General features: G+C 34.6%; 2 protein-coding genes across 3 annotated transcripts in view; one reads left to right on the top strand and one right to left on the bottom strand.

The window, feature by feature from the left end:
* Positions 1–25,629, bottom strand: part of LOC144981017 (dnaJ homolog subfamily C member 3-like) — a 516,589-nt gene that overhangs the window by 225,811 nt on the left and 265,149 nt on the right. The window lies entirely within an intron of this gene.
* LOC144981015 (uncharacterized) lies at positions 13–23,982 on the top strand. Its single transcript, XM_078929080.1, has 4 exons — positions 13–530; positions 1,041–4,378; positions 21,190–21,305; positions 21,666–23,982. Exons 1-2 carry the CDS (start codon positions 431–433, stop codon positions 2,555–2,557), a joined length of 1,617 nt encoding a protein of 538 aa, XP_078785206.1. The 5' UTR covers positions 13–430; the 3' UTR covers positions 2,558–4,378; positions 21,190–21,305; positions 21,666–23,982.

Raw genomic sequence — 25,629 nt, 5'->3', positions numbered from 1 at the left:
TAAACTATCAAATAGGCTTACAATAGGATTAATGGTGCCATCATTCGTAACGTGATGAATGCGAAGATTATTATTCCATTGCTGTTTTGTTGTTTATGATACATATGGTGCACAATTATATTTTGTTTTGTAGAGCGTTTCACTTTTATAGGAGGGGAAAATACAATTCGTTATAAACAAACTCTTGAACACCGCGATAGAAAAAAATCATATTAATTAAAGTATTTGTGAAAGGTGCACGTTTCCTACGACTACGGGTTTTGAGTCAGTTCCTTATTTGTTATGGCTGTGAACACTTGAAATTGGCATAAATAACGCGATAGTAGAAAGACAGATCGATTGTGATTGTGTGTAGAACTGATCACATTTCCTCTGGCAAACACAGACTTTACTCACAGTATTGTAAAGTGACATTAACCCAAATTATTGCATGACCGATTTGATTGTCATTGTGTGCATTTCTTCGAGAAATTCCTATCGTTTGGGAATTCCGATTGTTTTGAAACATCTTGAATACGGATTTTTTATGGGTAAGAAAATTATTTACTTATACTTCATTGAGATAAAAATGATCCTAAGATGACATTTTGATAATAATTTAGATAACATATCGTCAACTCTCGTTAAACACAAGTAAACTGTGTCACTTGATAAATGTTGTTTGTAAGAAGAGTTAAAATAATACAGATCACAATAGTTGTGAATTTACATCAAATACAGAATAAACATATCATTATCTTGATAAGATAAAAATCTCCAGTGTATTGATACGATCGTGGATCGAAGTCACTGGCTGTACAGATGCGAGCTGGGCATATAATATTATTCCGATAAATGTTCAGGTCATTTGTTCAAATTAAAACTTATCTTTTTAATGAGCGGATAACCTCGCATAATTTGGAAATTATCAACAAGAAGTGATAAACTTGAAAAGAAAATAGAATATCTTTAAAAATAAATTGTAAACGAAATTACATCCCAATTCGATCAATCGGTCACTTCTTGGGTGTCATCCAGTATATTTTATCTCTTATCCACAGAAATTCTTACTTCAAATTCACTAAACAAAATGGAGTCACATAATGAAGAGAAGCAGACAAATCCCCCAAGACAAAATTACACCAAATGGTTGGGACTGGTCGGAGCTACCATGATATTCTGTGCTGATCGCCTCACGTCTGCCTGGGGAAACATGACAATATACTTGACGTCATACTTTTATCAAAAGCATGGAAATACATCGGTTGCTTCAACCTGGGCTTTGTCTGCCTGCACCATAGGAGATGTCCTAGGATCAATCATGGTCGTGAATTTGATAGGTCGTGTGGGAAGAAAAAAACTATTAGTTTTGTCGGTTCTTGGATCGAATGCATCAATCTTGTCGATGTATTTTACTTTGGAATACAACTGTGCTACCTTGATATTCCTGGCTTGTGGAATCATTGGCATTTGTAATGGAATAAATAACCCAGTACTTTTTAAGATTATCGCTGAAATTTCTGGGTCATCCAAAGGAAGATACATATCAATCGCATGTTCAGGATGGAACTTTGGACCCGCGGTTACTAATATCTTTGTAGGATTTTATATGAACCCAGAAAACATACCTCCTCTTTTAATGGTAGATCGTATGCTACTTTTTAATGACGAGGAGTTGATTGATAAAGTGCCAATGCTAATTATGGGTTTGGGGATAGCGTACCTTCTGTGCCAACTCACAGGTTATTGTTTACTTTCTCTAAGTCTATTCTTAATTTCTCCAGAAATTACAAAAACCACCACCAGATCTGATGAAAAGCAAAACATTGTTCACATCTCAAAAATGTCGTCTAAAGTAATTTTTCAAAATTCTGATGTCATCAAAAAGAAGGAACAGAATTTAGAAACGGTCGCTCTTAAAAATGCAGAAATGACGGGATGTGAAGACGCATCCATTACTTTGGAAGCAGTAGACAAACAAGGCTTCACAATACTGAAAACATTGAAGTACGTTCCATTCTATGCAATGAGCTTCTCATTTGGTGTTGGTGTTTTCGTGAGCATTCTGCTAAACGGCTATTACAAGACATTTGGTCTAATGCATACTGTTGATGATCATCTTCTAACCATATTGGGAACGTTGTATCCTCTTTTTGGCGGGCTGAGTAGAATAGCTTGGGGTTTTATCCTAGACAAGTTCCGCATCAAGTCTTGCTTGGTTTCACTGTACACCTTCATTGGTCTTACTGTAATGGCCATGTACTTTGCTCCATATATTGACATACAGCTCTACTTTTTTGCCACGCTTCTCGTTTCAGCAGGAGCCAATTCAGTTTTCCCATCATTCGTGATTGTCGCTCTGGTCTATTTTGGAGAAAAAGATTTTTGGAAAACATATCCTATGCTGAAAGTATCTCGCATGCCCTTCGCTTTAATCATATCTCCTCTTTTTGACAGACTTTTCATGACTTTTGGATGGTTTGGACCATTTTCTTGCGTTTCCTTTCTTGCCACGGTTGCATTGATTTTAATTTTCTTAATTCTTCCAGAGGTGCCCCAGGACAAAAACAACTCATAAGATTTTAAGTAATCTAATCTCATTCATTCGGCTTGATCTTTGACAGGTATTTCAATGGTAGAAATGCAGCAGAAAAGTCGTGACATCACACCTTCTACTCTTCCGGTTCCAAACTCATTGGAAGTGTATATGTAACCAGTCCATCGGAGGACTAATAGTCACATATTAAATCGTAAGGTGGCATAACTATTTTATTAACAGGAAAATTAGGCATATTCTAAATGTTAGGGATGTAAAAGAGCGATTGTGGGGTAATCTTTATTGACAATCTGCATATATCTAAACTAGAAAATAAGAACCCATCACTCTGAAACCAGAGGATCAATTACACAATTATCTAGCCCTCCGGAAGTGGTTTTACACTTCCAATGAGTTTGGAACCAGTGTTTTGACACCACACTTTTGTTCCCAGTAGCCAATAAAGAAATAAAGAAAAAGAGATGAGAAGTGCAGTTATACAACCTAAAGAGAAGATAGTAGATGCGATAAGCAAGAACGAGGTGTGGGATGCAGTATGCAAGATGTAAAAGGGGAAAAGCAGTTGGACCAGAAGAGATACCAGCAGAAGTCTGGAAATCTCTTGGAGCTGAAGGGTTAAGTTTCTTGGTGCGGTTATTCAACGACATCTTACTGAAAGAAAAAATACCAGAAGAATGGACAAAAAGTACATTTATCCCCATACGCAATCATAAGATGTTCAAGAATATGGCAACTACAGGGGCATCAAGTTAATAAGCCACACAATAAAGATATAGAAAAGCGTAATCCATAAGAGGATTAGAAAAGATAAAGACATAAGTGAAGAACAGTTTCGATTTGTTGCTGATAAAAGTACAACAGATGCTATATTTGCTCTCAAAGGTTTTGCAGAGAAGTATAGAGAACAACAAAGAGAATCCATTGTGTGTTTTTTGACCTGGAGAAAGCATATTATATCATATTACCAAGAGAAGAAATGTATTATTGTCTAAAAGCAAAGGGGTAACTAAGAAATATATCAAACTTATCCAAGATATGTACGAAGGAAACATGAGAGTGGTAATGAGAGCAGTTGGCTCAACTGAGCCATTTAATGTAAGAGTAGGATTACAGCAGGGATCTGCTCCCAGCCCACCGCTGTTTGCAATAGTAATGGGTCTGGGTGATTATGACCCAAAAGAAGTGAATCTATAAATAAAAGTTTGAGAAATAGGAATTTCAAAGAAATTATATTTACTCTCCATCATAACGAAGAGACTCTCACCCTAAGTTTCATGTTGGAAGAAGATGGCCCAAAACCTGTTAAATGTCTCTAACCAAAGACTCCCTTGAGGATGTTAGATAAAATGTTAATCGATTGCTAATTCTAATGACAAATGGAAAAGGATTTCTATATAATTTGAAACTTTTCAGCATGTGTTGCATTATGCCGACTGACGACATAAAGAGCATCGAAACATATGTCTCGGACAAAAACATGTGACTTTATTTATATTATATACATATTGATATATTTTGTCATTGTGCTTCTGCATTTGCGAAATTAACTTGGCATTATCGTAGATAATCCTCTAAAGCGAATAATTTTATAGTTATACCAAAACATCATAAACTGCCGAAGAGGCTTACAAAAGGATTGATGGCATCATTATTCGTAACTTTATGAATGCTACGAATGGATTAAATAGGCTTTAATGTATTGTATTGTGGTAGTGTAATTTTTGTGGAGCGTTTTCCTACGACAAGAGGGGGTAGTCAATACAACAAACGGGTGCATACGGTTATAAACACATTGTTTTTATATTCTTTAACGTATTTGTGAAAGGATTTCCTATCGACTACGTAAGTGTTTGTATATTTAGGTTATAATACAACTTACAGTTCGGATTTTCAGTCAATTCCTTATTATAATCAAATTTTCAATGGCGCGTGTTTTTCGTTTTTTTCTCAGCTCTATCAAAAGTTGTAAAAATTTGTGTCAACCTTTGAATCAATTGGTCTTAACTGAATATTGATTTTGGACCGTGTTGATGCCATATCAAAAAAAAATTTCTTTAACACCTATAAAAAACTGCTTTAAAACCGCTGACATAAAATTCGAAATTTTACACTGGAAAAAATGTAAACATATTTATTACGCACCACAAAGTATGAGATGAATTCATCGTTTTTCACAAAAAAATATCGTGCTGACACGTAGAACCGGCTAGTGATTATGAGTTCACGTCATACTTGTTTCCGAAAAAAAAACAATTCACTTTAACTAACTGCAATAAACTTACAACGTATGAAGTTTGCCTCAAATATTGAATTTATGATATGTTGCTTATTATCTACATCCTGGCACAATCACCGATATGAAATATCTAGTTTTAAATCATTTTAAATACTAATTATAATATACTCAATATTGTCATATTAACAATGAATGCTGTTTTATAACTTTGAAAAATTGTATCCATGCACGAACGTTTTACATCGCATTTAAAGGATTTTAAAACATATATGCTTTTAAACTACACGATTCGATACGACACTCTTGTAAATATGCGAAAAGAAATCTACTTGTATCTATAGATAGGGCATTAAAGAGGACGGCTATAGAATTGGAATTTCACAATGAACCCCGAGAAGATGATTATCGAAATACGACTGAGAGATCACCAGTGTGATAGGAAAAGGATCCAAGACAACTTTGACGTAGATATCATCCAAAGATGTATGGAAGTGGATGAACGTAAACATACACCCGACAAACGAATGGACGTCTGATTATTCAGTACAGAGGATCATAGGTATTGTTGTAGGTGGTGAAGATAAAGGGAAAGATGCGATGTGGAATACCAAATTTACTCTCACCGACGAGTTAATAAATGATATAAGAAGGGAAGACTGGGAAAAGGCATGCTCCAACCTTCGAAAACTAGATAGAGTGATGTCACGAAATATTTCCATAGTCGTATCATTTCTCCTTTTCCTCATCCTCGTCATTAGAATGTGATGATTGAGTTGTCCAGGATGTCTTTGTTGTTGTTGATGGTGTTGTTATTGTTATTGCTGAACACATGTACATATTTGTGGAAACAATGTATCATTAATTGATGAATTTCTACTTTTGACCAGTATGCATTAAATTTATGTAATCTTCTTTGGCATAAACACAAGCTATTTCTATAAATTTCCCAATAAAAATAATGTTGAAAGCGCGTAATGCTCATTTTTCATTTGTATTCATCAGTAATGTGTATTGCTAGTTATAAAATGTAGAAGTCTAATAATTAAGGATTGTCATTCGTTCTTTCATAATCAGATACTGAATGTATATCGACCGAACTTTCCATTTTAACAAGCTCCTTCAAAATGGATAAGCGGAAAAGTCATAAATTTGACATTGTAAATAATCTATAAGTTACCATCCTTACCAGTTATCGATTTTAATATAGCTGTTATAAGCGAAATCCTTTCCTACCTTTTTACAATTAATGAAAAAATATTTTTTGCTTAAGAGAAATTGATTTGCAGCTGTGCATTGAGGGACAGCTGAGAAAAAGAAGAACACGCGCCACTTATTAAATATCTGACTATAGTTATGGCTGTCAACACTTGAAATTGACATAAATAACGTCTATAGTATAAAAATAGATTGATTATCTGTAGAACTGATCACATTTCTGGCTGGCAAAGACACATTTTCCAAACAGTATTGTAAAGTGACATTAACCCAAATTATTGCATTACTGTCAATGTGCGCATTTCTTCGAGAAATACCTATCGTTTCGTGATTTCCGATTGTTTTGAAACATCTTTAATACGTATGGTTTATGGATAAAAGAATTATTTACTTAAACTTCAGTGAAATAGAAATGATCCTAAGGTGACATTTTGAGAAGAATTTAGACAACAAATAGACCAGACAACATTACCGGAACTATTTTGAAAAACTGTCACCAACAACTGGCTATACCTTATACAAAACTTTTTCAAAGGTCAATCGATGAACAATCAGTGCCAGTACTTTGGAAAACATCGATTGTCGTTCCAGTTCCAAAAAAGCGTTGTCCGACCGTATTGAATGACTTCCGTCCAGTGGCGCTTACATCGCTTGTAATGAAATGTTTAGAAAAAATTTTAAAATCTGAGCTCCTACAAAAATGTTATGACCTGAAATTGCTAGATCCGTACCAATTTGCATACCAGCAACATCTCAGTGTTGAAGACGCACTATTAACCGCCACAAATTTGATCTCGAAACACCTTGACCAAACGCCCTCGAATTACGCCAGAATCCTGTTTGTCGACTTTTCGTCAGCTTTTAATGCCATGAACACAGATATTTTGCTTCAAAAGTTGTGCAGCATGGATATTCCAAACTACCTTATTAAATGGTATAAAGAGTTTCTGACCCATAGACCGCAATGTGTAAAATTGGGTGAACATATCTCCAACAAAAGAACGTTGTCGAACGGATGTCCCCAAGGCTGTGTGAGTTCCCCAATCCTGTACATCTTATACACCAACGACTGCAGACCATCCTTTGAAAATTGTTTTATAGTGAAATAGGCAGATGATACTGCTATTCTTGGCTTATTAAAAGATAAAGTTACCGAAAAGAATTATTTCAAACAAATAAATATATTCACCGATTGGTGTAAACAAAATCAGCTTGAATTAAATGTTGAAAAAACGAAAGAACAGGTGTTTGGTGTAAAAAATAAAAACGACTTAAAGTGTGTGGCGATCGGTAAAGATGATGTTGAGATAGTTGACTATTTTAAATATTTAGGAATAACCATTGATAGTTCCCTCAATTTCTCTCAACATATTAATATAATATCTAAGAAAGTTGCCCAAAGATTATACATTCTAAGGAAATTGAGAACATTTCAAGTAAGGAAGAAAACTATGTTAAGAGTTTATGACTCATTGATTAAAAGTGTAATTGCGTTTGGCTGCACCATATGGTTTGGAGGATGCCGACTTAAAGATAAATCAAAAATTTCAAAATCTATCAAAGAGGCATCAAAAATAATAAACCATCCTCTTGATGGAGTAGAAAGAATTCATGGAAAAGCAATAGAAAGGAAAGCATTCTCAATTACCAACAATAAAAAACATATTTTATACCATGAATTTAGTCTTTTACCATCTGGGAGAAGGTTTTGTCAGATTAAATGTAGAACTAACAAGTATAAATCAACGTTCGTTCCATCAGCAATAAAAATTTTGAATATTTCATATGGTACAGAAAAACCAAGGATTGATTCGTTGACTGATTAACTGATTAATTGATTTAATGTAAGATTAACTGACCAATTGATAATGATGATAATTTTTGGTGTCGAGTTGCCACAATCGTAACAAATTGAAAACGAAATGAATATGTTTATGTTGTGTATATCGCACGTGTGAAAGAAAGAAAGAGAGAGAGAGAGAGAGAGAGAGAGAGAGAGAGAGAGAGAAAATAAGTAGGAGTGAAATATCTGTTCAATCTTAGTTATCGTTTAACATTATAACAAGTGTAACTAAATGACAAATTGCCATATTTATGGACAATAAAGATCTATTATTATTATCATTATTATTATTATTATTATTATTATTATTATTATTATTATTATTATTATTATTATTATTATTATTATTATTATTATTATTATTATAATAATATTATCGTCAGCTCTCGTTCAACAATTATGATTAAACTGTGTCATTTGATAAATGTTTGAAAGAAATGTTACAAGAATGCGGATCACAATGGTGATCAATTTAAAACAAATACATATCATTATCATCATACAATCAAAATCTCCAGTCTGTTGATACAATGGTTCAGTGCAGGTGCTAGCTGGGCATATAATATTCCCATAAATGTTCAAGCCAATAATTCAAATTAAAATTATTATCTTTTTATTAGCGGAGACCCTCCCATAATATGGAACAGATCAACAAGAAGCGATAAACATAAAAAGACCATAGAATATCTTTATAAATACATTGTAAAAGAAATTACATCAGATATCATTTATGTATAATCCACAGTAACTAGTGTTATGGAAGAATTCTTACTTCAAATTCACTAAACAATATGGAGTCACATAATGAAGAGAACAAGACAAATCCCCCAAGACAAAATTATACCAAATGGCTGGGACTCATCGGAGCTACCATGATGTTCTGTTCTGAGCGTCTCCCAACTGTCTGGGGAAACATGACAGTCTACGTGACCTCATACTTTTATCAAAAGCATGGAAATACATCGGTTGCTTCAACCTGGGCTTTATCTGCCTGCACCATAGGAGGTGTCCTGGGATCAATCACTGTCGTAAATTTGATAGGTCGTGTGGGAAGAAAAAAATTAGTAGTTTTGTCGGTTCTTGGATCGAATGCATCACTCTTGTCGATGTATTTTACTTTGGAATACAACTGTGCTACCTTGATATTCTTGGCTTTTGGAATCGTTGGCTTTTGCAGTGGAATAAATGGCCCAGTAATTTTTAAGATTATCGCCGAAATTTCTGGGTCATCAAAAGGAAGATACATATCAATCGCATGTTCAGGATGGAACTTTGGACCCGCGGTTACTAATTTCTTTGTAGGATTTTATATGAACCCGGAAAACATACCTCCTCTTTTCATTGTAGATCGTATGCTACTTTTTAATGACAGGGATTTGATTGATAAAGTGCCAATGCTGATAATGAGTTTGGGAATAGCATATCTTCTGTGCCAACTCACGGGTTATTGTTTACTTTCTTTAAGTCTGTTCTTGATTTCTCCAAAAACCACCACCAGATCTGATGAAAAGCAAAAAATTGTTGGTCTCTCAAAAATGTCATCTAAAACAATTTTTGAAAACTCTGAGGTCATCAAAAAGAAGGAACAGAATTTAGAAACGGTCCCTCTTAAAAGTGCAAAAATGAGGGGATGTGCAGCCATTACTTTGGAAAGTGCAGACAAACAAGGCTTCACGATACTGAAAACATTGAAGTACGTTCCATTCTATGCAATGACCTTCTCATTTGGTGTTGGTGTTTTCGTGAGCATTCTGCTAAACGGCTATTACAAGATATTTGGTCTAATGCATACTGTTGATGATCATCTTCTAACCATATTGGGAACGTTGCATCCTCTTATCGGCGGGCTGAGTAGAATAGCTTGGGGTTTTATCCTAGACAAGTTCCGCATCAAGTCTTGCTTAGTTTCACTGTACACCTTTATTGGTCTTACTGTAATGGCCATGTACTTTGCTCCATATATTGACATAAAGCTCTACTTTTTTGTCACGCTTCTCGTTTCAGCAGGAGCCAATTCAGTTTTCCCATCATTCGTGATTGTCACTCTGGTCTATTTTGGAGTAAAAGATTTTTGTAAGACATATCCTATGCTGAAAGTATCTCGCGTGTTCTTCGCTTTTATCATATCTCCTCTTTTCGACGGACTTTTCATGACTTTTGGATGGTTTGGACCATTTTCTTGCGTTTCCTTTTTTGCTACGGTTGCATTGATTTTAATTTTCTTAATTCTACCAGATGTGTCCTCGGACAAAAACAACTCAAAGGGTTTTAAGTAATCTATTCTCCTTCATTTGACTAAAGATCTTTGACAAGCCGTAATGTCACACCTTCTACTCTTCCGGTTCCAAACTCATTGGAAGTGTATATGTAACCAGTCCTTCGGAGTATTAAAATGAATAGTTACATATTGAATCGTAAGGTGGCATAACTCTTTTATTAACAGGATGTATAGGCACATTTTTTCGGTTAGGGACGTAAAAGAGCGAGAATCGATGGTTTTTATTGATGATCAAATATCTAGAAAATAATATGCCATCATTCTGAAACCAGAGGATCAATAACACAATTATCCATTCCTCCATTAGAGTGGTTTTACACTTCCAGTGTGATTGAATCAGTGTTTTGGCATCATACCTGAAGCCAATACAGGGATATGGTAAAACATTTGATATTGTGGAGATGGCGGTTGAAGACATCATTCGATTCGAAAAAAAAAAACTCATCCTTGTCAAAAGAGTTTATAACTTATTATAAAACCCCTTTGGCAATTCCTAACAGGTTAAAACAGTCAAGCAAAAATGCATTATAATAATATTCATTAGTAACCTCTAAAAGGAAAAGACCAGTCAAGCTAAAATGGGAAAATACCGTAAATAGACTAGGACGTAGATAGACAGTTGTATTATTGGCGTCAACAATTCATATCGAAGGGGAAGGTATGCGATCATTTACCGAAATACTATTGACTGCTGACCTTCATCTTCTAATAATATTGTCTGAGCTCTGAAACGAGCTGAACTTTCATTGAATTTGATTACCATAGCTTATTACATCATTTAACAATATAAACAAAACATAGTAATACGCAACAATGTTTTGTTGACACCTTGAATTAAACTCTCGTACAATCTACTCCTAATCTAGTTTCTTCTGATATATTTATAAACACGTACTTTAACAATGCTTTTTTTTAAATAAGAAACGGTACAAATGCGGTAATATAATACTGATTTTTCTTTTTCCCCATAATATTGTATATTAGAAGTTTCCCCTAAGTCTAGAAATTCAATAAGTGTCAAAAATAACCATGACCAAAGGTTTCGAAACATGTGACAACTCAAAACACACACCGATCTTGTTGCGTGAACAACAAGTCATTTATGTGTGGGGTTCCTGACCTCCCATGTGTGTGGGGTTCCTGACCTCCCATGTTGGGCAGGGAGGCACTTACTTTGTCTTCTATCCCTCTATTACGAATAGAAAAAAAGGCAAAAGTTTCATATTTATTTGTAGCTATAAAGTCAATTTCATCACCTAGTTCTTCAAGACGTAATACAGTGGAACGTCAGTATAACAGTGATGATGAAACTAGTCTAAAATCACTGTTATAACCGAGTCCTGTTATAGCCGAGTTCGAGGGAAGTAACCCAAACGGCTAAAAATCATCATTTAAAAAATTATTTGTAGTGTCTCTAAATTTCACGATGACCTTTGTGTATGTTTATGTGGGTGCGTGTGTGTGTTGTTCTACACACTGCCTGCCTGCAGCTAATCTCATGTCAAACTGAAAATGATATTGTATAGTAGTAAATAGCTTTCACCTACCCACAATTTTCACGAACTAGGCCTAACCTAGTTCTCCGTTGCCTTTAGCTGACGGCTTACCTGAGCGTCATGTTGACTAATGCATTGTATTGAAAACATTTTAGTGGGTTTCAGAACCCCCCGTTATAACTGATTAGGCGCTTTAAAGTCCCTGCTATAGCCGCAAATGTTACTAAAGTCAAAGAGGGAGAACAATACGTGGACTGAAAAAAATCTTTTATAACCGGTGCCCTGTTATAACCGGACCTGTTATCCGTGGGTTCCACTGTAGCGCTTTGAGACGCTGAGTCACATATTGCTATTCATATTAATCAACAACATCACTCCAAAGGGAGTTCTCGTTATTTCACACACTTCACTTGTTTTTATTTTTGCACTTTTGTTTGCAATTGATATATGGACATTTGATATCTGAAATAAAACGGCACTGTGGCGTAATGTGTAAAATATTATGTGATCAATTAATGCCATACTATGGTTAAGATATTGGTGTCAATTTTTGCTTTGTTTATATTTAAATACCACATCAACGTTGTTATGACTCATTTGTTTGATTCTCTTTTGTTAACTTAAAATATAACTGGTGTTGATTTTAAATGGAAACTCATTGTTTTGATTTATTTTCTGTTTTGACAAATTAAACTGCCGAAAATAGTATTTAGACTTCGTGGCTTGGTCATTATAATATTTGCTTGTCATTCTCTACGTAGGTGTTATTACAATTTTTTGGACCAGAGGCAATGCTGTTAACGGCCAAGTATTCATTTTGCACCGGTGTACGGTGAGAGAATGTGAGTAAAGAGCCTCTTCCCAGGACTCAACAATTCCCCGAGCCAGGCTCGAACCCAGGACCTTCCGATCTGAAAGCGAGTGTCATGCTTTGTAAACAAAAGGTCAACGGCATCAAAGCCTATTTTTTTCTTTAATAGTAGGTTAACAAGAAGCCTGCCTAACAAAATGCATGCCTAGATTAAGAGTGCTCGTTTAATTGGACATGTTCAGGTTGAGGTGTCTTTTGGAGAGTGTTTCCACAGTCTGCTATATCTTGAAAGGGTATTGCCTAATTGATCAAGTAGTACAATGAAACGGGCCCAGCCAAGGACATATGCAAATAGAGGGTCGTCCAAAGAAGACAACCAAAGACGATGATGTAGGTATGTGTACATTATTAAGAAAGTCGTTTAAAATCAGTTGTTTCAACAGCAGCTAGAGGGACTGACACAGTTAGATTTTTCATGAGACGCCGGTTGCTATCTGTTGGGAAAAGAGCACGGATGGCAGTGAAAACCCTTTTATTGACAGATTTGCTCTGAGCGAACCGTTTTAATTGGACACATAAAAATCTTCAGTGGTCTAAAAACAATGGGCTTTTGTCCACGGCGAGTCAAAGTTTGAGACGGATTCTGCTGACAGATGAAACGTTTGTTGTAAGGAAAATGATGACTGTTATCAGAATAATCTCGTAATATCATTTAAATAACAAAAACAGGGAATATTCGGCCTGTGGTAGTTTGGGGCCGGATCATGAGAGACAAAAATAGATATCCTTTATAAGAATAGATGGTATGGTATTAATAGACAATTATATAAAAAATTCCTTCAAGTACAATTTATTCCTTTTTTTCAGAGACAAAAAAAAACATGTGCATGTTAATTCGCAATTGCACAGGGTCTTAATTACGCAGGACTTTTTTTCTTTTATAGAACCGTCATTTGAGGCAATGATGTTATCAGCAGCCAATACTGACATGTATCCAATCGAGAACTCGTGAGATATTTTGAAAAGATAAGTTCGTCGTCTTGGTACTCAGCAAAAAGGAAACGACTTATACCAGCTTCCTCAAGAAATCTGGGATAATCTCACTGCAGAGATTATTGAACAATTCAGTTTGAGGGGCTGTCCTGCAGCAGGAATTAGGAGGGTATATAAAAGTACTCGTTTTGATAAACAGTCAACTTTTCATATCACTTTTTACATGATCGATTTCCTTTTACACAGGGCATTGAGATAAACATACTTATGTAGAAAGAAACGACAAAAACGATAACTGATGTCAACAAATTAAATGATTTTTACTGTCGTTTTGCCGGGCTTCCATCTGTGCACAACGGTTTTTCAAACAATAATGAGACAATACCATATGTTGAAGAAGAAACTATGTAAGTTCCCTCCTCCGGCGATGTAAAGAACATAAAGTACCAGGACCAGACAACATTACCGGAACTATTTTGAAAAACTGTCACCAACAGCTTGCTATACCTTATACAAACTATTTCAAAGGTCAGTCGAAGAACAATCAGTGCCAGTAATTTGGAAAACGTCGATGTCGTCCCTGTTCCAAAAAAGCGTTCCCATCTGTATTGAACGACTTCCGCCCAGTGGCGCTTACATCGATTGTCTTCATGTTTAGAAAAATGTACAATGTGAGTTCCTACAAACATGTTTTGACCTGAAATTGCTAGATCTGTACCATACCAGCAACATCTCAGTGTAGAAAACGCACTTTTAACCGCCACAACGTCGATCGCAAAACACCTTGACCAAACCCCTCGAATTACGCCAGAATGCTGTATGTCGACTTTTCGTCAGCTTTTAATGCGATGAACACAGATATTTTGCTTCAAAAGTTGTACAACATGGATGTTCCAAACTGCATTATTCAATGGTACAAAGAGTTTCTGGCCCATAGATCACAGTGTGTAAAATTGGGCAAAAATATCTCCAACAAAAGAACGTTGTCGAACGGATGTCCCCAAGGCGGCGTGAGTTCCCCAATCCTGTGCATCTTATAAACCAATGACTGCGGATAATTCTTTGACAATTGTCTTATAGTGAAATATGTAGATGATACCGCTATTCTTGGTTTATAAAAAGATAAAGTTTTCGAATAAGATTATTTCAAACAAATTAATTTCTTCACTGATTGGTGTAAACAAACCCAGCTTGAATTAAATGTTGAAAAAACGAAAGAACAAGTGTTTGGTGTAAAAAATAAAAACGGACTTAAAATTTGTGACGATCGGTAAAGATGATGTTGAGATAGTTGAATATTTTATATATTTAGGAATAACCATTGATAGTTCCTTCAATTTCTCTCAACATATTATTATAATATCTAAGAAAGTTGCCCAAAGATTCTACATCCTAAGGAAATTAATAACATTTCAAGCAGGGAAGAAAATTATATTAAGAGTTTATTACAAATTGATTAAAAGCGTAGTTGCGTTTGGCTGCACTATATGTTTTGGCTGATGCCGACTTAGAGATAAATCCAAAAATTTCAAAATCTATCAAAAAGTCAGCAAAAATAATAAACCATCCTCTTGATAGAGTAGAAAGAATTCATGGAAAAGCAATAGAAAGGAAAGCATTCGCAATTACCAACAATAAAAAACATATTTATACCACGAATTTAATCTTTTACCATCTGGGAGAAGGTTTTGTCAGATTAAAAATGTTGAATATTTCTTATAGTACAGCAAAACCAAGGACTGATGTGTTGACTGATTGACTGATTAATTTATTTAATGTAAGATTAATTGACCAATTGATAATGATGATAATATTTGGCATCGAATTGCCACAATTGTAACAACTCAAATTTAAAACGAAAACATATTTTTATGTTGTGTATATCGCACACGTGACAGAGAGAGAGAGAGAGAGAGAGAGAGAGAGAGAGAGAGAGAGAGAGAATAAGTAGGAGTGAAATATCTGTTCAATGTTATAGTTATCATTTACGTAATAACAAGTGTAACAAAATGGCAAATTGCCATATTTATGGACAATAAAGATCTATTATTATTATTATTATTATTATTATTATTATTATTATTATTATATTATTATTATTATTATTATTATTATTATTATTATTATTATTATTATACCTCTTGATTGCAACTAAAGTAGTAGGGTCCCTTGTTATTTCGGATTCGTGTCAAAGTTTAACTTTCTTTATAAGCCAATTTTTCAGACAAAAAAAAACAAAAACATTTTTGTCCGATTGGAACTTGGATCTGGCCTTTCGGGGGTCACATAGAGGTCAAACAAGGTAAAATTATGGTTAAATTCAGAATTCCCATAATATCCGGAATTTGATAACTTGCAAATAACCAAAAAACTATGAAAGGATCTAAATATATCATCTACGAAAATAAACTTAAAATCATACATAATTTCAAGGAGTTATTGCCCTTTCTAAAAAGAGCACGATTTTCCGGAATATCACATAAACTGTTAAGAAAATTATAACTTGTATAGAGAACAAATAACACCTCATACGGAGAATAACACTGTTTCCAAAATTACAAATAAATAGGAACGTGGTTAATGGAGTTGTCGCCCATTGAATGAAGTTACTAAAAATAGAACTCAAAAGGTGATAGGAAATCTATAGCCCTCTTTGGTTATATGTTTTTAGGCTCTATACAAAAAATCTTAGCACTTTATAAAAATTCAAATGAGTTATCGCCCTTTTTTACATTGAAAAAAAAAAAACAACAAAAACCAATGTGTATTTGTGAAACATCAAAAAATTGTTGATAAAACAAAACTTTTCCAGAAAAAAATATGAGCAACTGAATAAATTAAAATTATTTTGTAGATCACAACTAAATCAGATGCTATTCAATGGAGTTATCGTCCATTAAATCTGTGACGTAGTTGCACACATATGTAATAGCTTATAATAGTATAGTGGTTTTTTGATAGATGGTAATAATATTCCTTTGCGTTGTGTTGTAGATGTTAATAATGACCAAAGAGTTCACGGGCCGATGATGATAACTGAATGTACAACAAGACATTCAAATAAAAGTCCAGATTCCAAGTTTCATTTCTTACAGTTTATTGTTGTGATAAATTCAAAATCCAAATCATGATTAATTCCAAATCCAAATCAAATAGCATGGTCATAATTCTATCAGTTTCATAAATTCCAAATCCGTCAAAATCAATCCAAATGTAAAGTCATTTTGCCAAAGTAACCATTTTCAATATACGTGGAATATTTCTAAGTCCGTAAAATAATGATTCTTAGTAGGATGTTAGCACTGGCAGCATACTTAGAAACGTGCAGCTCATTGTCAAGTAGAACGCAGAATGCCGAATAATAGAATAGCCTATTTTATCCCTATAATTTTTACCCATAGTTCCATTAAAATCACGCCCCCTTGTAGTTTCGACAGTTCCCTGTCAGTCTACAATCCAACCCCTAAGAGTAAAACCAAATCATATTCGAACCTGAAACGTCAATTCCTACATATTGATGTTAAATCCCGCCTTTTATGATATAACGTTATTTTGATAAATGCCCTTTTCACCTGTTCCAACATCCCTAACCAATTTAAAGAATGATAAATTAAATAGTACTCAACACGATAACCTGTTTAGTAACTTGGACGTAAAAACTGCCCAAACGTATCTCTCACTGACAAAGTGTTACTGATATACTTGCATCGTGTACTCACTAAACCCATTTGCTGATATATAATTGACAATTGTGCACCAACATTCTTAGATAACCTTTTGCATAAGCTAACTCTCTTACAAATCTTCTGTGAATCGGTAAACAAAAATAGTTTTCTTTTCCTTTTTTAAAAATGTTTAATATTATCAAAAGTGTAGAAGTAATTAAATGTTAAATGAGTTAAATGTAGCTGTCCTTGAACTTCGGTGACCTCTGGACTCTGAAATTCCAATCGGCCAACTCTTTTTTTTTAGGATATCAATCATCAATTTTGAAGAAAAGCAGACTTCCACACGAATGTGAAACAAGTCGAGTTTTTGCACTGTTCAGTGACTCTACCGTGATGGGCGATAACTCAATCAAATATTGTGTATTTTGCTTTTAACTATATTTGCTTGTAACATCCAAAACAGTACGCTTTATTCTTTGTTTAGAAGAAGATAAAGTGTTTTTGCAAGTTATTTTGTAAAGAGGAATATTATTATTCATCTAAAAATAAAATCAAGGGCAACAACTCGTACAAATCGAAGGGAACATTTTTAAAAGTGTACATATGATTTGTTTAGCATATAATAAAGTTTTTATGTTCTTACAGATATTATGAAATATCGATAATTTGCAGGTAATTAAATGTTTAATATAGCTGACCTTGAACTTGATTAACCTCTGGATGGCCTTCAAGATACCGAATTTAAATTCCAATCGGCCAATTTTTTTTTATTCCTCAGATATCAATATTATCAAATTTGAAGAAAAATAAACTTCCACACAAAAGGTGTAACAACCCGAGTCTTTGCACGATGGAAAAATTCTACTATACTGGGCGATATCACAATCAAATATTTTTTGATTTGCTTGTAACTTTATACGCTTGTTGCTGACATCCAAAAGAGTAAACTTTATTATTTGAGTAGTATAAAATAAAGTGCGGTTCGCATGCTATTTTAAAAAGAGGAATATTTTTATTCATCCAAAAATAAAATCAAGGGCGATAACTCGTAAAAATTGAAGGAACTATTAACAAAAGTGTACATGTGATTTGTTTAATATATAATAAAGTTTTTATGTTCTTACAAATGTTATAAAATATCGATAATTTACGAGTAATTACTTGTTAAATGTAGTTGACCTCATTTGAACTTTAGTCACCTCTAATTGACCTTCAAGTGGTCGAATTGAAATTCCAATCGACCAAATGTTTTTCATATGTATCAGTCTTACCAACTGTGAAGAAAAATTAACTTTTACACGAATGTGAAACAACTCGATTTTTTTTCACTTGGCGGTGACTCTACTATAGTCAGATTTTTAATAAGTGGCGCGTGTTTTTCTTCTTTTTCTCAGCTGTCCCTCAATGCACAGCTGCAAACCTCTGAATCAAATTGTCTTAATCAAAAAATATGTTTTCATTAATTGTAAAACAATAGGAAAGGATTTCGCTTATAACAGCTATATTAAAATCGATAACTGGTAATGATCATAATTCATAGAAAATTTACAGTACCAAAATTATGACTTTTCCGCTTATCCATTTTGTAGGAATTAGTTAATATGGGAAATTCGGTTAATTGAAACTTAAACGATATACATTCAGTATTTAATTAAAAAGGAACGAATGGCAATCCTTAATTATCAGACATCTACATTTTATAACTATCAATACACATTACTGATGAATACAAATGAAAGTGAACATTACGCACTTTCAACATGATTGTGATTGCGAAATTTAGAGAAATAACTTTTGTATATGCCAAAGAGGATTACATAAATTTAATGTAAAATGGTCAAAAGTATAAATTCATCAATTTATGATACATTGTTTCCACAAATATGTACATGTGTTCAGCAATAACAACATCACGAACAACAACACTACCAACAACAACAAAGACATACTGGACACATCAATCATCACATTCTAATGACGAAGATGAGGAAAAGGAGAAATGAAACGACTATGGAAAGATTTCATGGCATCACTCTATCCATGAAATGTAATTTTCATTCAGTTTGTGAAGGTTGGACCATGTCTTTTCCAAATCTTCCCTTGTTATATAATTTATTGTCTCGTCGGTGAGAGTAATGAGGTGTTCCACCTCTCACCTCTCCCTTTACTTGGGTCCAAATGAGCTCGATTGGATTGCGCTCACAGTAATATGGGGGAAGTCGCGCAACCTCGTGTCAAAACTCATTGATTAGACAGTCTGCTTTGAAAACTGTTTCTGGTTTGTTTCTTTCACTAGGAGAATAGTTGGGCCTTTGGTCAATAGTCAGAATATGTAGTGCCGTCTGATTGGGGCCATGAAATCATATCAGTTTTTATAGTTGCCGAAGTTGAAGCACTGAGGTGATCATGGGCCACCGAATTATAGCGTTGTTCTATGCAATACGTCTGGATGCTTCGAGGAAAGGCAGCAAACGGTTCTTTAGTCAGTCTTCAAACACCTCTGCATTGACCCCAGAATGATAGTCTCTACCCTCCAGATGATGTTGATGTAGAAAAGAAATTAATGATATGGCATTCTTCTAAATACCCAGTATCTTCACCACCTGCAAGAATATCAATGACCCTCTGTCCAGAACTCGTGAGTCGTTTTCTACCCGAATTATCAGACGTCCATTACTTTGTCGGATGTCGTTCACCCACTTCCATCCATCTTTGGATGATATCCATATCAAAGTTGTCTTGGATCCTTTTCCTATCACTTCGTTCCACACTGGTGATCTCTCCGTCGTATTTTGAAAATCATCTTCTCGGGGTAGATTGTGAAATTCCAATTCAATAGCCGTCCTCTTTAATGGCTTATCGATAGATACAAGTAGATTTCTTTTCGCATCTTTACGAGTGTCGTATCGTATCACATAGTTTAAAAGCGTATATGTTTTAAAAGCCTTTAAATGCTCTGTGACACGTTCGTGCATAGATACAATTTTTCAAAGTTATATAAAGAGCATTCATAGTTAATATGACAATATTGAGTATATTATAATCAGTATTTCAAATGATTTAAAACTAAAGATTTCACATCGGTAACTGCGGCATGATGTAGATTATAAGCAATAAATCCTAAATTCAAAATTTAAGGCCATCTACATCAGTTGTAAGTTTTAGCAGTTAAAGCGAATTGTTTTTATTCGGAAACAAGTAAGACTTGAACTCATAATCACAAGGCGGAACTACGTGTCAACACAAGATTTTTTTTTTTAATGATGAATTCATCTCATACTTTGTGTTTATATTTTTTACTTTATAATCTCGAATTTTATAACAGCGGTTTTAAGGTAGTTTTTTATTGGTCTTAAAGAAGAAAACTATTTTGATATGGCATCAACACGGCCCAAAATCTATATTCAGTTAAGAAAAGTTGATTCAAAGGTTGACACAAATTTTTACAACTTTTGATAGAGGGACCGCTGAGAAAAAAAAACCCAGAAAAACACGCGCCATTAATAAAAAAAATCTGACTATAGTAAATGGGTTTTAAGCTTTCATGACCAAGACTCTTCAACAGTCGTAACGTCACTTCCTTCCTAATGACGCATGGTAACTTAGTAACACTGGCTCTAAACTATCGGTACAACGGCGGACGCCCGTATGAAATATATCTCCGGCGAGCATAAAAGCGTATCCAGAGGGAAAAAAACATAAATTTGATCATGTTTTGACTTTTAAACATTCTGATCACAAGGCATATGAAAAGTTCTAGTCAGCATGAAGAATAAAAAGTAATGATTTTCTTTGTTTAGAACATCAGACTACTGAATCCAATTTCAAAGTTATGCGTTGGAATTTCAATTCTGTTAGTTACGGGGCCTTTGTTTAAATAATGCTCGTGGTTTTGTCAGATAGATGCGCGGGCACGATTGGTGTAACAATAGAATTCACTATAATAGTGGTAATAACAATATAAATAATCATTAAAATTAGTTTCTATAGCGCCGGTCCCATATTATAGCTCTAGGTGCACATTATAGGACATAGCAGAGAGTTAACATTTTAATGACATTTTTTAAAACTGTTTCAGAATAATAATTATATTAGTGGTAACATGTGCGTTAGTTGACTGTTACAGGATTTTCACATTTTGATGGAGCGTTGGTTTGTTACCAGTGGAGCAGATAGCTAGTGACATAAATGTTGCCATTTATTTCTCATCTTTAACCAGCCCTAAAAAGGTAAGAAAAATTGTTATTGTAGTATTTTTATTATTATTATTATTATTATTATTAGTAGTAGTAGTAGTAGTAGTAGTAGTAGTAGTAGTAGTAGTAGTAGTAGTAGTAGTAGTAGTAGTAGTAGTAGTAGTAGTATCATTATTATTAGTAGTATTTTCTTTATTATTTTCATTATTATTATTATTCTAATCATTATCATTATTATTATTGTAAAATAAAGACAAACGTTACTATGTTTTTGAAATAACGAAATGTTGTTAAAATGTATGATACCACTATTTGAATTAATTCTCAAACCATCAAGACATTGGCCAACAATTGACAATTTTGATCTAATCCTCTTGTACTTCGTCTCCTCAGATACTCCGTTATGTTAAGGAGCACAGACTATTTTCTTTACTCTTGGATCAAGCTGAAAGCACGATGAAAAGCAAAATGCCAAAACCCACCACACATGATTACACCAAATGGCTGGGGCTCACAGGTGTCATCATGATGTTTATTCCTGAACGTGTTTCCATCGTCTGGGGAAATATGCTCACCTATGTGACATCGTACTTTTACTTTAGGCATGGTAATATCTCGGTGGCGTCCAATTGGGCCCTTTCTTCAGTGCTGCTTGGAGGTTCTCTAGGATCAATAATTGTTGGGAATTTGCCAAGTTGTATAGGACGGAAAAAACTTATTTTCACAGCGATACTTTTCTCCAACTTCTCATTCTTATCTATGTATTTCGCATTGAAGTACGGTTATTCCACAATGGTGTTCATAGCTCTAGGAAACATAGGCTTTTCTAATGGGTTCTCTAATCCTTTGATTATTAAAATCATCTCTGAATTGTCAGGTCCGTCCAAGGGAAAATATATTTCAATCGCATGCTCTGCATTAAACTTTGGAGTTACTTTTATTAATTTATTTGTCGGATTTTATATGAACCCTGAAAACCTATCCCCCAATTTGATGGTAGATCACATGATGCTTTTCAACGAGAAAGACTTGTTTGATAAAGTGCCTTCCTTAATCATTATCTTAGGGATATCATATTTAGTTTGCATGTGTTCTGGTTTCTGTTTATTGTGCTATAGTACTCGTTCATCTTTGCACAGTCATAAGCAGAAAACAGCGGAGTCTCCCAAAATGCTGGGTGACTACCAACCATTAACAACGACCCCCCAAAAAGACCATGGTAAATCATCTGATATTGAAATGAACGATATGGTGGAACCAGAGGTTTTGAAATCAGAGGGTGCCCAGTCTGAAAAAACTTCCTGTTCTGACTTCGTTGCTTTGTCAGATACGAGAGAAGACGATGATTTTTGCTCTACGGAGAACCACGATGACATTACAATAGAAAAAGAACTTACCACATTGCAGACTTTAAAAAGCATAACCTTTCATGTGATAAGCTTTTCTTTTGGCATCGGCATTTTCCCTCTTGTGCTTTTGTTCGGATCGTATAAGACATATGGTCTTCTCTACACAAAGAATGATCATCTACTCACGATGCTGGGAACTCTACATCCATTTGTGGGAGGAGTCGGACGACTTTTCTATGGTTTTATCCTGGACAAGTTTCATATCAAGACATGTTTGATTTCGATGTACACTTTCATAAGTATTACGACAATGCTCGTGTTTTTCGCTCCTGCTGTGAATGTGTACCTGTATTTTTTTGCCATGATTTTAGCCGCCACTGGCGCCAATATAATTTATCCCACTTTTCTCCTTGCCACCGTATCCTATTTTGGAGAAAATAGATTTATTAAAATGTGGTACTTGATTAAAATACCCCGTATTGTGCTTGTTTTTATCATCGCTCCGCTTTTCGAAATACTTCAAGATCAATTTGGATGGTTAGGACCATTTGCCTGTGTGTCATTCGTGACGATGATCTCAGTGATTCTAACACTCTTCTTCGTTCCAGATGTCTCCAAAAACGATGTGTCAAAAGAGAGTGACAAGTAAATTTTCCGTTGTAATTACCGTTTATATTAGAATGCTGCTACGAAAAATATTGCTTTTCTCATTTTAACTCACTGCCCATTTTGACGATTCCGGGTATATTATAGCCTTGAAGTTATACCAAAACTATGGGCAGCGTGGCAAAGTGCTGTGTCCTTTGTTTTATACATAGAAGGTATCGAGTTCGACTACCCAGCGCGCTAGATGGCCTAAAGCAAATCATCTCAACCCAGCTCACATCGCGGTGAAACACTGCGGCTTACGCCTCGGTTATTCTAGTTTTCATTTGGAATGGACTCTAAAGACAAATTTCCTCTTTGGCGTGAATAAAGAGAATCTCATATTATTTTGTTTATTTTTTAAATCTCAGTCACTATAAATGGATTTGAATCTACAAACGCCCAGGAATATCCATCAGGGAATTGAAAACTGGTTTGCTGTGTCTAAAATTTGGAATTTTTAATTGAATTTTTCCATTTGTTATTGTTAAGAGCTCAATTTGATAAAATATCATACTGGATGAAGCGTTAATTAAAGTTTCAGAATATCCCCAAATTCAATTGACGTTAATGACACCCAACTCTTTTGGCCTTTGATTTATTTTGTCATAATATGCCTTGTTACTCTTTACAATCTCTTGGATTATGTTACATTTTGCATTTATAAAATTACAATTAATAAATTTAATGTTCCCATAGTCTCCAATTTATTAAAACGGGTCTGTTTTTTTCTTTTCAAATCCGGGGAGAAAACCCTATCAAAATCTTTCCTGAATCGGTAAAGAATTATCTCTATTAAACGGGCGCTTGCGACTTGTACTTATCTATTTACAAGTGAACATACACGCAATGCATTCTTAAGATGCCTGAAAATCTAATAGATATTCCCTTGACTAGGAGATTTTTTGTAAATCTTCTTTCAATAGCATTGTACATACCCTTTTCTTGAAAGATTTAGAAAATTGACTTATTCAAGACATTGTATATGGTCAACGAAAATCAAAAATCGATAGGTAAACTCTTCCTTTTCCATATCGTCTTTACTTACATCAAATCTAAAAAGACCCCGCTACTGCTGAATGAGCAGAACAGCGAAACACGGAACCTACGTTTTTGGAAGCATTTACGAAGGCCGTAACTTCTATGAGTTTCAATAACTTCTTGACAAGTTGGTTATTCCTTGAGAATTTAAAACGCAAAACTACAAGAATTCCATAGTGATTAAGGTAACGATTGTTTGACTTACACACGTGCTTGTGAATTAATTTGTTGAATACTGTAAAGATTGAGTCGCTTTTTTTGGTCCTTTTCCTTTGTTTCCTTTTGTTTTGTTCTGTTGGGTTAATGTCTTGGTCTTTGTGATACTATATTACTACTTCTTGTGTGGCTATGTGGTCTAGTGGTATGACACCCGCTTTCGGATCGGAATGGCCTGGGTTCGAACCTCGGTCGGTGCATAGTTAGGTCCTTGGAATAGGCTTTTTACTCACATTCTCTCACCGTACTCGGGTGTGAAATGAGTACCTGGCAGTTAAAAGCGTTGTCTCTGTCCGAGAAAATTGTAATATCGCCTAACTGGCGTCATGTCCGTCCTACATGTTAAATGTTGCTGTTGGCCAAGGACCCCTTGTAAAGCGTTTGAGCATGTTTAGTGGATAATGCTCTATATAAAAGCTCAACTTTTACTTCTTGGCTTGGTTACCTTTTTAAAGGTGTGTTACAAGTCAATAGCAAGTCACAAATACAAAGAAGTTCGAATCTCCCTTTGGACGGTGCATAGTTGAGTCCTTGGAAACGGGTCTTTGTTCACATTCTCTCACCATGAGTACCTGGCCGAAAAAAATTAATATCGCCTAACAAGAGGCATGCCTTTTCCTACATGTTTTGCGTTGTTGTTGGTAAAGCGCTTTGAGCACGTTTAGCGGATATTGCGGTATAAAAAGCCCATGTGTGAACTTAAATGGTTGGTCTTATGTCAGATGAGGTGAAAGGTGTATTCATGGCGTTACTAGCTGCTATAACATATTCCCATATCATTGCCTATTGTATGGTTTGACTTAAGGGGCGGTTTGGGTCCAATTATTAGGAAAATTCTTCGAAAAATTGATTTTGAGATTTTGGTGGAAATTGATATTTTATTATCTTAGAAACAATATAGTCCAAATTCTTAAAGAAGACTATACAGGCACGAAAAAAAACAGTCGAAAATAGTACAGGTAGTAAGAAAAGTGTGAAAAACGGGAAGTTATTTTGCTATTTTCTCAAAATGTCATATTTCTAAGGGTATGGGAAACTCTGTCAAACGTTTCTCAGAATCTATTCAATGAAATTGTCTGAAAATGTCCACAGTTATCACAGAGATA

This window comes from Berghia stephanieae, chromosome 10 (genome assembly GCF_034508935.2).
Source record: "Berghia stephanieae isolate SIO BIC M18660-M18661 chromosome 10, UCSD_Bste_1.3, whole genome shotgun sequence".
NCBI lineage: Eukaryota > Metazoa > Mollusca > Gastropoda > Nudibranchia > Aeolidiidae > Berghia > Berghia stephanieae.
The sequence above is the reverse complement of the archived record's forward strand: the minus strand, read 5'-3'. Positions and strand labels throughout refer to the sequence as shown.